Below are 14,068 nucleotides of genomic sequence, written 5' to 3'. Positions count from 1 at the left end.
CAAAAATTGTTAGCCAATGTAAATCTACTTTGTTTGACAAAGGTTCTCTTGTGACATTTGCTCGAGAGCAATGCGAAGTGTTTGCTATAGATGCTGAGTGGATTTTCTTGGCTGTCTGCCTTAACAATCCACAAATAAAAACAAAGTACAGCCACTGAAATAAATGGGTTACTTGCTGGTAAGGTTCTAAGTTCTTATGAAAGGTTGGTTATTTTTAATATAGTACCTTGTGTTTGAATATTGCTGTAGAAGGTATTTTTTAACAAAAAATATACCACATTTTGTTTTTAAAAGGGGTTAATTCTGCTTTTTGTTATTTTCTTTCAAATATGTTCTGATGATGGATGTTCTTATGACACCTGACCAGAGTTTCAGAGGAGGTGGTAAGTATAGGTATGTGTAATCCGTGTGCTCAGGCATCAACGTCTTCCTACTCTTGGGTTTGTATGAAGTTACAAAGGGCAGATGTCATCTCGGGCACACAGCCATTTCCTATTCACATCCTGCAAGTGGAGGGGCTCATGAAAGCGGTAAAGACAGCCAAAGTAATTATTTACGCCAAAATCTAGACGGTAAATAATGGCGATTTTTTTAGATTTCACATTTACAATATCACTTCATTCTTCCAAAGAAGGTGATTTTTCCCTATGATTGGCTAATTGTTGACACAATGACACATTTCTTCAAGGGCAACTGTTGAGGTGTCAGAAATGTAGTCGAAAGCGCAATAGAAACCTTTGAGGGGCAGCCAATCAGAAATAAAGTTACCTTAAAGTCAGAGAGATGAAATCTGAGGGCCTGCATTAAGGTAGAGTATAAGAAAAACAAAGCTGCTGTGATGAATTAAAATATGTTGGAAATCAGAATAATAGGTCCCCTTTAAAGTCCAGCTTATATAGTAAATTAACCTTTAATATTTTAACTGTCTGTTCCCTCATGAAAATACCCATCAACACATTCCACTTCAAGTCACAATTTAATCATAAACTGTACAAGTTGAATGATGTGCACACACTGCAGAATATGGCCTTAAAGGAGGCAAATACACTTGTCTGTTGTTGCCCAATTTGGGGGCTTTGTGTGTTAGTTTTGGTATCAGTGGGGCAACTCGTGATGGACAAGCTTATAGTGGGAACCACAGGAAGGACAGCGCTGGGCCTCTCCCTCATGAAGCCAGAACCACACAATAGCAGTGTTGTCTTCCTCACCTGCAAAGATTTTTAAAAAGTTATAATTAAAAAAAAAAAAAGTTTTTAACACTGGTAAAACAGATTCATAAAGGGGAAATTGTATTCATTATGCATCACTTACAGAGACATCCCACCAGCCTCTTGGTTCCAATGCCTGGCACAATGTGAGGGTCTTCTTTGGTACCAGCATAGTGCTTTGGTTTCAGGATGCTGTAAGGGTCCTATGATGTAAACGGGAAAAAGAAAAAAATTAGCTTATGTGCAGTTCAGGTTCATTATCATATGTATACAGTAGCCTACCTTTCCCTGTTTGAGGGCCTGGAGGGTACGGCGCTCCAGCCCAGTGGCCTGTTCTTCATCTGTTGGTATGCCTGAAAAATTAAATAGCAAAAAGGTTTCTATTAAAAAAATGAATAAATGATAATAATATATACAAATAATAAACAAAAAAAATCTGTATTTGATTCAGCTGCTTAAAAAAAAATCAGTTTTATATTAAAAGCCTATAATAACTTGCTTAAATCTTACCTCTTGCATATGGCCTCCGCACACTAATAACTAAAAAGACTAAAACTAACACAGAAACCAACACTAAACGTCTTCTAAGAACAAAAACTAAACTAAATTAAAAAGAAAAGCTCAAAACGAAATAAAAATTATAACTAATTAGAAAATACAGAACTATAATAAACTCTGTAATGAGTGCGGGCAAGCCTGCACGTCAGCATTGGACGCCTCCCACAATAACACACTCCTGTCCCCTATCAGGGTGCTGGCACCTGCCCAACGGAGTCTGCCAAAGGAGGTGGGTCTATCAAAGGCCTTTCCACTCGCTAAAGTCCAAATGACCTTCATTTTTTTTAAGGTGTACTTTATAGTCGTATTTAGGTAGGGGTTTTGTGTATCTCAAAGCACTTAGGCCTCCCACAAATATGTTTTACTTCTGTAAATAAATATGTACACAGGTGTTTCTTTTTGCTGTAAATAAAACACTGGCGGTAGCTAGCTAGCACGTACTGCAAACTCCTTGTTACTAACTTGTCAGCTACCAAACTAAACAATAAAGACACCGCTAAAATTGCCAATATAACCAGCTTTTCGCACTAAGTCGAGTGAGCGGTGACAGCTGTGGCTGTAACGCACTCCGGAGGCCTGTGAAGTCACGTCTCCTGTCGTAAATACGGAGTCCTACCTCTCACTGTGGCCATTGAACGGTGCAGCGGGGCCAGCACGCCGCTCCTCAGCTGCAGTGTTGTTGTACAAGCTCGGAGAAGAAGACGTCCCGCCATTATAGTGCCTTTTTCAAGTACAGTGAATGACCTGGCTCTGCTATAAACCGGACTGAAATGACCCCACTACAACCGCCTGAGTGACGGGTGCGCGGGCCAATGAGCAGAAGCGCAGCTGATCCGACCAATCAGATTCAGCAGTGGGAGGCACGCTCTACGGGTGGTAAACACCGCTGTATACTTTATTATAGAAAAACGTAGTTTCATTTTTGTTATGTAAAAAAACAGCAACAAAAAAAAAAACCACTTTAAGATAGCACCTGTTATTGTAGTTATTTAGTTTACATTTCCGTGCAATTACAAGGGAAGAAGGAACCATCAAACTCAAAAACCAAATGTACAAACCATACACGGGCATTTGAAATTGCAGTGCTCCCACGGACCTCAGACTTACACTTAAACAAACATAAAAGATAAAAATTAAAATCTTATGTACATAAGGTTTGCTCCCAACACACATAGGTGTTTACATCAGCGCTGTAATTTGCACTAATCAACTGAACAACTACTACTGTTATAACTTGCACATTATTTTTTCTCAGTTTATATATACTGACATATTGGAAGTTACATTTACCTTTTGATGCACAGATACAATGCACAATCTGTACATTTTGTAAAAATTCTTAATTATTTAAACATCTTCCAGTACCCTGCTCTGTTTGCGCAATAAAACCTGGGTTTTCCACTTTCATCTGTACTTCGATCTTAATAACTGTACAGTACTCTGTTTTTGTATATTGTCCATGATGTAAATATGTGTTTCTGTAAAAAAAAAATATATATATATATATTGTGTGTGTTTTTGTAGAGCAGAAGCAGTCAGCTCATTTGAGGGTGAAAACAAACTCAAACAAACTCAACAACCAGACGGTGTTTTTTGCTGCTGTTACAATCAAATTTCCCCTTGTGGGACAATTAAAGGATTTTTCTATTCTGTTCTATTTGTAAAAATGTGCTATATTTCCCTATGAGGTGTGGTATTTTAAATCCTTTTACCACTGTGCTCGAATAAATATAGACCAGCAGAAAGAAAGAGAAAAATGCTGACAGAGGTACTCTGCAGTGGAGAAAGAAGAAACTTGTTGAAACGTTGTTTCTTTTATTTTTCTCCTGTGATCCAGATGGAGGCGGTGATGGACCAACAAACATCAATACTCACATGCTGGCTCACATGGTGATGACAAAAAAAAGAAGGTGTTACAAGCTGTAAAAACGTGATGTGTGAGTGTGTATATTTCTGTGGAGAGGGGAAAGAGTATAAAAAGACTGGGTCCCGCTGTATTACTCAGGCTGCACTACAGCGTCTATTCACAGGCGCGATCCCACTACTGAGCGGCACGGGGGCTTTGACCTGCTCCGTTTCCGACCTGGGCCGGTGCACCCCTCCTTAGGCGACCTGGTGGTCCCGAGCTCCCCCAGGAGCACCATATCGATACCGAACTTAGTGCGGACACCCGATCGGCATAGTCCGCTGCAGCTCAGAGCTCCTGAGCTCAAACGATCCGCCAGCCTCAGCCTCCCGGTAGCTTGGATTACAGGCGCGCGCCACCGCACCCGGCAAGAGGCGCCCTCGTTTACGCAGACTTTAAGGTTTACACACCTGACGTCATCAGGAAACTGCTGCAGATAGCAGCCAACAGCAGCCGTAAAGGTGCTGCTCAACACACAGTCAACACACAGTTACTCATTTAAAATGTCTAGGTTTTAATAAATAAAACCGAATCTTACAACCAAAGTGGTCATCTCATGTAAAAATATATAAAAATTCATTATTGTATATAGTAAATATTAAGTCTAATATATGCCCTAATAAGCTATAGTACTTTTTCCTTTGGGAAGGTACCATGTGTGCAGTCTGCAATTCTGTTGCGGAAAGATGTTGAATCTATTTATTTACTGTAGAAAAATAATTGGTTTCTGTGCATTTGTTTTACCCTGGCAATAAATTAAAGTCGATTACGTTGATTAAGCATCATTAGGCGGAGGGTGGGGGGCGGTTCCCTATTTTTGCTGGGAGTTGGCAACTCTGCTAGTTAGGTATATGTAATTATTGATTAGGTTGTTTGATATTTCCGGTAAGTACTGTTTAAAATACCAGAATAGGGAGGATGGTGTAGGTTTAAGTTTATTAGATTGACACATATATACCAACAGGACAGCGTACATCACTGTCACAACAGCATTTGTTTTCATTCAGAGGCTTTATGGCTTTTCCTGTAATTCCTGGTGGGCTGTTCTCTAGTCAAAATGCCCGGGCTGATTTTTTTTTGTCCCAGTCCAGTCCTGCGTGTTCATCAAAGTCAATCACTGAAAGAAAAAAAAAGTTCACCGTCTCTTTGAATTTGCAGTGATGGTCATTGCTACTCCCCTCCAGTTGGAGGCGCTGTTGGACCAAGAAACAGCGGTGGTTTTCAATGGAACGAGAGGACAGAGAGACCGTGTTTGACGCTTTTATAAGCTGTAAAAACGTGATGTGTGAGTGTGTATATTTCTGTGGAGAGGGGAAAGAGTATAAAAAGACTGGGTCCCGCTGTATTACTCAGGCTGCACTACAGCGTCTATTCACAGGCGCGATCCCACTACTGAGCGGCACGGGGGCTTTGACCTGCTCCGTTTCCGACCTGGGCCGGTGCACCCCTCCTTAGGCGACCTGGTGGTCCCGAGCTCCCCCAGGAGCACCATATCGATACCGAACTTAGTGCGGACACCCGATCGGCATAGTCCGCTGCAGCTCAGAGCTCCTGAGCTCAAACGATCCGCCAGCCTCAGCCTCCCGGTAGCTTGGATTACAGGCGCGCGCCACCGCACCCGGCAAGAGGCGCCCTCGTTTACGCAGACTTTAAGGTTTACACACCTGACGTCATCAGGAAACTGCTGCAGATAGCAGCCAACAGCAGCCGTAAAGGTGCTGCTCAACACACAGTCAACACACAGTTAGGGGAGACCGGGGATAGTTGTAACGTGGGTCAGTTGTAACACTTCCAATTTCTCCAATCAGGGCTAAGTTTCAAATGATGCGACTCATCCTGTGCATGCCCAATTCAGCTCTGCTATCACATGTGAAAAATCAGCACATTTTGTCAAACACAGACAATTTAACACGAAAAAAAGTAATTTGTATGCCAAAAAGTAAGTTTTTCTACTTTATTTCAATTTCTAATAGCATTATCTGCTTTGCAGTTAAACTCATCAAACTTAAATTGTGTTATTTGTATGTCTATGGGGATATATTCTGTGTAGGTCTTTAGTGCTAATGTTTTAGCCGTTGGCTGTAATGTTAGCTAGTTCATGGCTATAGGAGTCTGGGTCAGTTGTAACAGCAACAGTCTGGGTTAGTTGTAACAATGCAAATGTTACAAGTTGCCACACTATTACTTTAACTTATATTAAACAAGTTGGGGCAACGACATCAGCAGAGAGAGGTTCACTGGTCGCATTTGTATATGTGGTTAATGCCATTGGCAACACAATTCCTCCACTGTTTGTGTTCCCACACATACATTATGCAGACCACTGTGTCAGAGATGGACCAGTAGGAAGTACTGGTAGTGGAAATAAATCAGGATGGGTGCAAGAAACAGATTTCCTCATCTTTCTGAAGCACTTTGCAAACCACACCAAGGTAAGCCATGATAAAAAGTAATGGAATTGCGATGCTGGTGAACAACTACATTTTTTCAGCTTCATTGTTATGTTCAAAATTGGTGCAAGAGTTGTAGGTTATAATGCCCACTGAGCCAATGAGGCCAAACTCAAGGAAGACCAATCAAAATTAATGAAATATTCAGTTGCAGAAAATTCCAGAATTTGTCTTTTTTGGGGGGTTGGAATATGTTCAAAAGCTAGATTTCTGCATTCTGTCACACACACACACAGCTACATAAATGGCTCTAAGTGCATTCATGTGTTGAATAAACAAAGATTACATGTTAATATTTTGTTAGTACCCTTATTTCATTGTGTTACATTTCACCCCGGGATATGTTACAACTAACCCAGACTATGGGGTTAATTGTAACATTTCACTCTTTGTGTTTGAGACCATACCATGCAATGGGTAATTGTGCTGCAGAGAAAATAGCTGCACTATTTAATAGCAGAGACATGTAAATACTTTGCATTACATTTTGAATCCACTACCTTAAAAGAGCTTCAATTTACAGACAGAAATGTCAAAAATGTTACAACTATCCCCGGTCTCCCCTACTCATTTAAAATGTCTAGGTTTTAATAAATACAACCGAATCTTACAACCAAAGTGGTCATCTCATGTAAAAATATATAAAAATTCATTATTGTATATAGTAAATATTAAGTCTAATATATGCCCTAATAAGCTATAGTACTTTTTCCTTTGGGAAGGTACCATGTGTGCAGTCTGCAATTCTGTTGCGGAAAGATGTTGAATCTATTTATTTACTGTAGAAAAATAATTGGTTTCTGTGCATTTGTTTTACCCTGGCAATAAATTAAAGTCGATTACGTTGATTAAGCATCATTAGGCGGAGGGTGGGGGGCGGTTCCCTATTTTTGCTGGGAGTTGGCAACTCTGCTAGTTAGGTATATGTAATTATTGATTAGGTTGTTTGATATTTCCGGTAAGTACTGTTTAAAATACCAGAATAGGGAGGATGGTGTAGGTTTAAGTTTATTAGATTGATACATATATACCAACAGGACAGCACACATCACTGTCACAACAGCATTTGTTTTCATTCAGAGGCTTTATGGCTTTTCCTGTAATTCCTGGTGGGCTGTTCTCTAGTCAAAATGCCCGGGCTGATTTTTTTTTTGTCCCAGTCCAGTCCTGCGTGTTCATCAAAGTCAATCACTGAAAGAAAAAAAAAAGTTCACCGTCTCTTTGAATTTGCAGTGATGGTCATTGCTACTCCCCTCCAGTTGGAGGCGCTGTTGGACCAAGAAACAGCGGTGGTTTTCAATGGAACGAGAGGACAGAGAGACCGTGTTTGACGCTTTTATAAGCTGTAAAAACGTGATGTGTGAGTGTGTGTGCTGTGTGTATATTTCTGTGGAGAGGGGAAAGAGTATAAAAAGACTGGGTCCCGCTGTATTACTCAGGCTGCACTACAGCGTCTATTCACAGGCGCGATCCCACTACTGAGCGGCACGGGGGCTTTGACCTGCTCCGTTTCCGACCTGGGCCGGTGCACCCCTCCTTAGGCGACCTGGTGGTCCCGAGCTCCCCCAGGAGCACCATATCGATACCGAACTTAGTGCGGACACCCGATCGGCATAGTCCGCTGCAGCTCAGAGCTCCTGAGCTCAAACGATCCGCCAGCCTCAGCCTCCCGGTAGCTTGGATTACAGGCGCGCGCCACCGCACCCGGCAAGAGGCGCCCTCGTTTACGCAGACTTTAAGGTTTACACACCTGACGTCATCAGGAAACTGCTGCAGATAGCAGCCAACAGCAGCCGTAAAGGTGCTGCTCAACACACAGTCAACACACAGTTAGGGGAGACCGGGGATAGTTGTAACGTGGGTCAGTTGTAACACTTCCAATTTCTCCAATCAGGGCTAAGTTTCAAATGATGCGACTCATCCTGTGCATGCCCAATTCAGCTCTGCTATCACATGTGAAAAATCAGCACATTTTGTCAAACACAGACAATTTAACACGAAAAAAAGTAATTTGTATGCCAAAAAGTAAGTTTTTCTACTTTATTTCAATTTCTAATAGCATTATCTGCTTTGCAGTTAAACTCATCAAACTTAAATTGTGTTATTTGTATGTCTATGGGGATATATTCTGTGTAGGTCTTTAGTGCTAATGTTTTAGCCGTTGGCTGTAATGTTAGCTAGTTCATGGCTATAGGAGTCTGGGTCAGTTGTAACAGCAACAGTCTGGGTTAGTTGTAACAATGCAAATGTTACAAGTTGCCACACTATTACTTTAACTTATATTAAACAAGTTGGGGCAACGACATCAGCAGAGAGAGGTTCACTGGTCGCATTTGTATATGTGGTTAATGCCATTGGCAACACAATTCCTCCACTGTTTGTGTTCCCACACATACATTATGCAGACCACTGTGTCAGAGATGGACCAGTAGGAAGTACTGGTAGTGGAAATAAATCAGGATGGGTGCAAGAAACAGATTTCCTCATCTTTCTGAAGCACTTTGCAAACCACACCAAGGTAAGCCATGATAAAAAGTAATGGAATTGCGATGCTGGTGAACAACTACATTTTTTCAGCTTCATTGTTATGTTCAAAATTGGTGCAAGAGTTGTAGGTTATAATGCCCACTGAGCCAATGAGGCCAAACTCAAGGAAGACCAATCAAAATTAATGAAATATTCAGTTGCAGAAAATTCCAGAATTTGTCTTTTTTGGGGGGTTGGAATATGTTCAAAAGCTAGATTTCTGCATTCTGTCACACACACACACAGCTACATAAATGGCTCTAAGTGCATTCATGTGTTGAATAAACAAAGATTACATGTTAATATTTTGTTAGTACCCTTATTTCATTGTGTTACATTTCACCCCGGGATATGTTACAACTAACCCAGACTATGGGGTTAATTGTAACATTTCACTCTTTGTGTTTGAGACCATACCATGCAATGGGCAATTGTGCTGCAGAGAAAATAGCTGCACTATTTAATAGCAGAGACATGTAAATACTTTGCATTACATTTTGAATCCACTACCTTAAAAGAGCTTCAATTTACAGACAGAAATGTCAAAAATGTTACAACTATCCCCGGTCTCCCCTACTCATTTAAAATGTCTAGGTTTTAATAAATACAACCGAATCTTACAACCAAAGTGGTCATCTCATGTAAAAATATATAAAAATTCATTATTGTATATAGTAAATATTAAGTCTAATATATGCCCTAATAAGCTATAGTACTTTTTCCTTTGGGAAGGTACCATGTGTGCAGTCTGCAATTCTGTTGCGGAAAGATGTTGAATCTATTTATTTACTGTAGAAAAATAATTGGTTTCTGTGCATTTGTTTTACCCTGGCAATAAATTAAAGTCGATTACGTTGATTAAGCATCATTAGGCGGAGGGTGGGGGGCGGTTCCCTATTTTTGCTGGGAGTTGGCAACTCTGCTAGTTAGGTATATGTAATTATTGATTAGGTTGTTTGATATTTCCGGTAAGTACTGTTTAAAATACCAGAATAGGGAGGATGGTGTAGGTTTAAGTTTATTAGATTGATACATATATACCAACAGGACAGCGTACATCACTGTCACAACAGCATTTGTTTTCATTCAGAGGCTTTATGGCTTTTCCTATAATTCCTGGTGGGCTGTTCTCTAGTCAAAATGCCCGGGCTGATTTTTTTTTTGTCCCAGTCCAGTCCTGCGTGTTCATCAAAGTCAATCACTGAAAGAAAAAAAAAAGTTCACCGTCTCTTTGAATTTGCAGTGATGGTCATTGCTACTCCCCTCCAGTTGGAGGCGCTGTTGGACCAAGAAACAGCGGTGGTTTTCAATGGAACGAGAGGACAGAGAGACCGTGTTTGACGCTTTTATAAGCTGTAAAAACGTGATGTGTGAGTGTGTGTGCTGTGTGTATATTTCTGTGGAGAGGGGAAAGAGTATAAAAAGACTGGGTCCCGCTGTATTACTCAGGCTGCACTACAGCGTCTATTCACAGGCGCGATCCCACTACTGAGCGGCACGGGGGCTTTGACCTGCTCCGTTTCCGACCTGGGCCGGTGCACCCCTCCTTAGGCGACCTGGTGGTCCCGAGCTCCCCCAGGAGCACCATATCGATACCGAACTTAGTGCGGACACCCGATCGGCATAGTCCGCTGCAGCTCAGAGCTCCTGAGCTCAAACGATCCGCCAGCCTCAGCCTCCCGGTAGCTTGGATTACAGGCGCGCGCCACCGCACCCGGCAAGAGGCGCCCTCGTTTACGCAGACTTTAAGGTTTACACACCTGACGTCATCAGGAAACTGCTGCAGATAGCAGCCAACAGCAGCCGTAAAGGTGCTGCTCAACACACAGTCAACACACAGTTAGGGGAGACCGGGGATAGTTGTAACGTGGGTCAGTTGTAACACTTCCAATTTCTCCAATCAGGGCTAAGTTTCAAATGATGCGACTCATCCTGTGCATGCCCAATTCAGCTCTGCTATCACATGTGAAAAATCAGCACATTTTGTCAAACACAGACAATTTAACACGAAAAAAAGTAATTTGTATGCCAAAAAGTAAGTTTTTCTACTTTATTTCAATTTCTAATAGCATTATCTGCTTTGCAGTTAAACTCATCAAACTTAAATTGTGTTATTTGTATGTCTATGGGGATATATTCTGTGTAGGTCTTTAGTGCTAATGTTTTAGCCGTTGGCTGTAATGTTAGCTAGTTCATGGCTATAGGAGTCTGGGTCAGTTGTAACAGCAACAGTCTGGGTTAGTTGTAACAATGCAAATGTTACAAGTTGCCACACTATTACTTTAACTTATATTAAACAAGTTGGGGCAACGACATCAGCAGAGAGAGGTTCACTGGTCGCATTTGTATATGTGGTTAATGCCATTGGCAACACAATTCCTCCACTGTTTGTGTTCCCACACATACATTATGCAGACCACTGTGTCAGAGATGGACCAGTAGGAAGTACTGGTAGTGGAAATAAATCAGGATGGGTGCAAGAAACAGATTTCCTCATCTTTCTGAAGCACTTTGCAAACCACACCAAGGTAAGCCATGATAAAAAGTAATGGAATTGCGATGCTGGTGAACAACTACATTTTTTCAGCTTCATTGTTATGTTCAAAATTGGTGCAAGAGTTGTAGGTTATAATGCCCACTGAGCCAATGAGGCCAAACTCAAGGAAGACCAATCAAAATTAATGAAATATTCAGTTGCAGAAAATTCCAGAATTTGTCTTTTTTGGGGGGTTGGAATATGTTCAAAAGCTAGATTTCTGCATTCTGTCACACACACACACAGCTACATAAATGGCTCTAAGTGCATTCATGTGTTGAATAAACAAAGATTACATGTTAATATTTTGTTAGTACCCTTATTTCATTGTGTTACATTTCACCCCAGGATATGTTACAACTAACCCAGGCTATGGGGTTAATTGTAACATTTCACTCTTTGTGTTTGAGACCATACCATGCAATGGGCAATTGTGCTGCAGAGAAAATAGCTGCACTATTTAATAGCAGAGACATGTAAATACTTTGCATTACATTTTGAATCCACTACCTTAAAAGAGCTTCAATTTACAGACAGAAATGTCAAAAATGTTACAACTATCCCCGGTCTCCCCTACTCATTTAAAATGTCTAGGTTTTAATAAATACAACCGAATCTTACAACCAAAGTGGTCATCTCATGTAAAAATATATAAAAATTCATTATTGTATATAGTAAATATTAAGTCTAATATATGCCCTAATAAGCTATAGTACTTTTTCCTTTGGGAAGGTACCATGTGTGCAGTCTGCAATTCTGTTGCGGAAAGATGTTGAATCTATTTATTTACTGTAGAAAAATAATTGGTTTCTGTGCATTTGTTTTACCCTGGCAATAAATTAAAGTCGATTACGTTGATTAAGCATCATTAGGCGGAGGGTGGGGGGCGGTTCCCTATTTTTGCTGGGAGTTGGCAACTCTGCTAGTTAGGTATATGTAATTATTGATTAGGTTGTTTGATATTTCCGGTAAGTACTGTTTAAAATACCAGAATAGGGAGGATGGTGTAGGTTTAAGTTTATTAGATTGATACATATATACCAACAGGACAGCACACATCACTGTCACAACAGCATTTGTTTTCATTCAGAGGCTTTATGGCTTTTCCTATAATTCCTGGTGGGCTGTTCTCTAGTCAAAATGCCCGGGCTGATTTTTTTTTTGTCCCAGTCCAGTCCTGCGTGTTCATCAAAGTCAATCACTGAAAGAAAAAAAAAAGTTCACCGTCTCTTTGAATTTGCAGTGATGGTCATTGCTACTCCCCTCCAGTTGGAGGCGCTGTTGGACCAAGAAACAGCGGTGGTTTTCAATGGAACGAGAGGACAGAGAGACCGTGTTTGACGCTTTTATAAGCTGTAAAAACGTGATGTGTGAGTGTGTGTGCTGTGTGTATATTTCTGTGGAGAGGGGAAAGAGTATAAAAAGACTGGGTCCCGCTGTATTACTCAGGCTGCACTACAGCGTCTATTCACAGGCGCGATCCCACTACTGAGCGGCACGGGGGCTTTGACCTGCTCCGTTTCCGACCTGGGCCGGTGCACCCCTCCTTAGGCGACCTGGTGGTCCCGAGCTCCCCCAGGAGCACCATATCGATACCGAACTTAGTGCGGACACCCGATCGGCATAGTCCGCTGCAGCTCAGAGCTCCTGAGCTCAAACGATCCGCCAGCCTCAGCCTCCCGGTAGCTTGGATTACAGGCGCGCGCCACCGCACCCGGCAAGAGGCGCCCTCGTTTACGCAGACTTTAAGGTTTACACACCTGACGTCATCAGGAAACTGCTGCAGATAGCAGCCAACAGCAGCCGTAAAGGTGCTGCTCAACACACAGTCAACACACAGTTAGGGGAGACCGGGGATAGTTGTAACGTGGGTCAGTTGTAACACTTCCAATTTCTCCAATCAGGGCTAAGTTTCAAATGATGCGACTCATCCTGTGCATGCCCAATTCAGCTCTGCTATCACATGTGAAAAATCAGCACATTTTGTCAAACACAGACAATTTAACACGAAAAAAAGTAATTTGTATGCCAAAAAGTAAGTTTTTCTACTTTATTTCAATTTCTAATAGCATTATCTGCTTTGCAGTTAAACTCATCAAACTTAAATTGTGTTATTTGTATGTCTATGGGGATATATTCTGTGTAGGTCTTTAGTGCTAATGTTTTAGCCGTTGGCTGTAATGTTAGCTAGTTCATGGCTATAGGAGTCTGGGTCAGTTGTAACAGCAACAGTCTGGGTTAGTTGTAACAATGCAAATGTTACAAGTTGCCACACTATTACTTTAACTTATATTAAACAAGTTGGGGCAACGACATCAGCAGAGAGAGGTTCACTGGTCGCATTTGTATATGTGGTTAATGCCATTGGCAACACAATTCCTCCACTGTTTGTGTTCCCACACATACATTATGCAGACCACTGTGTCAGAGATGGACCAGTAGGAAGTACTGGTAGTGGAAATAAATCAGGATGGGTGCAAGAAACAGATTTCCTCATCTTTCTGAAGCACTTTGCAAACCACACCAAGGTAAGCCATGATAAAAAGTAATGGAATTGCGATGCTGGTGAACAACTACATTTTTTCAGCTTCATTGTTATGTTCAAAATTGGTGCAAGAGTTGTAGGTTATAATGCCCACTGAGCCAATGAGGCCAAACTCAAGGAAGACCAATCAAAATTAATGAAATATTCAGTTGCAGAAAATTCCAGAATTTGTCTTTTTTGGGGGGTTGGAATATGTTCAAAAGCTAGATTTCTGCATTCTGTCACACACACACACAGCTACATAAATGGCTCTAAGTGCATTCATGTGTTGAATAAACAAAGATTACATGTTAATATTTTGTTAGTACCCTTATTTCATTGTGTTACATTTCACCCCGG

General features: G+C 41.2%; 1 protein-coding gene across 1 annotated transcript; it reads right to left on the bottom strand.

Annotated features, from left to right (window-relative positions):
* Window positions 1-63: 63 nt before the first annotated feature.
* Window positions 64-2,584, bottom strand: cox5b2 (cytochrome c oxidase subunit 5B2). The gene is made up of 4 exons (XM_080869568.1): window positions 2,383-2,584; window positions 1,491-1,561; window positions 1,312-1,411; window positions 64-1,208 (listed from the first exon to the last, which is right to left on the bottom strand). The coding sequence occupies exons 1-4, from the start codon at window positions 2,477-2,479 to the stop codon at window positions 1,096-1,098; spliced, it is 381 nt and encodes a 126-aa protein (XP_080725694.1). The 5' UTR covers window positions 2,480-2,584; the 3' UTR covers window positions 64-1,095.
* Between the last annotated feature and the right edge of the window lie 11,484 nt (window positions 2,585-14,068).

This window comes from Rhamphochromis sp. 'chilingali' (genome assembly GCF_963969265.1).
Source record: "Rhamphochromis sp. 'chilingali' genome assembly, chromosome: 20".
Classification (NCBI taxonomy): Eukaryota; Metazoa; Chordata; class Actinopteri; order Cichliformes; family Cichlidae; genus Rhamphochromis; species Rhamphochromis sp. 'chilingali'.
This window is presented reverse-complemented; position numbering and strand designations above follow the sequence as displayed.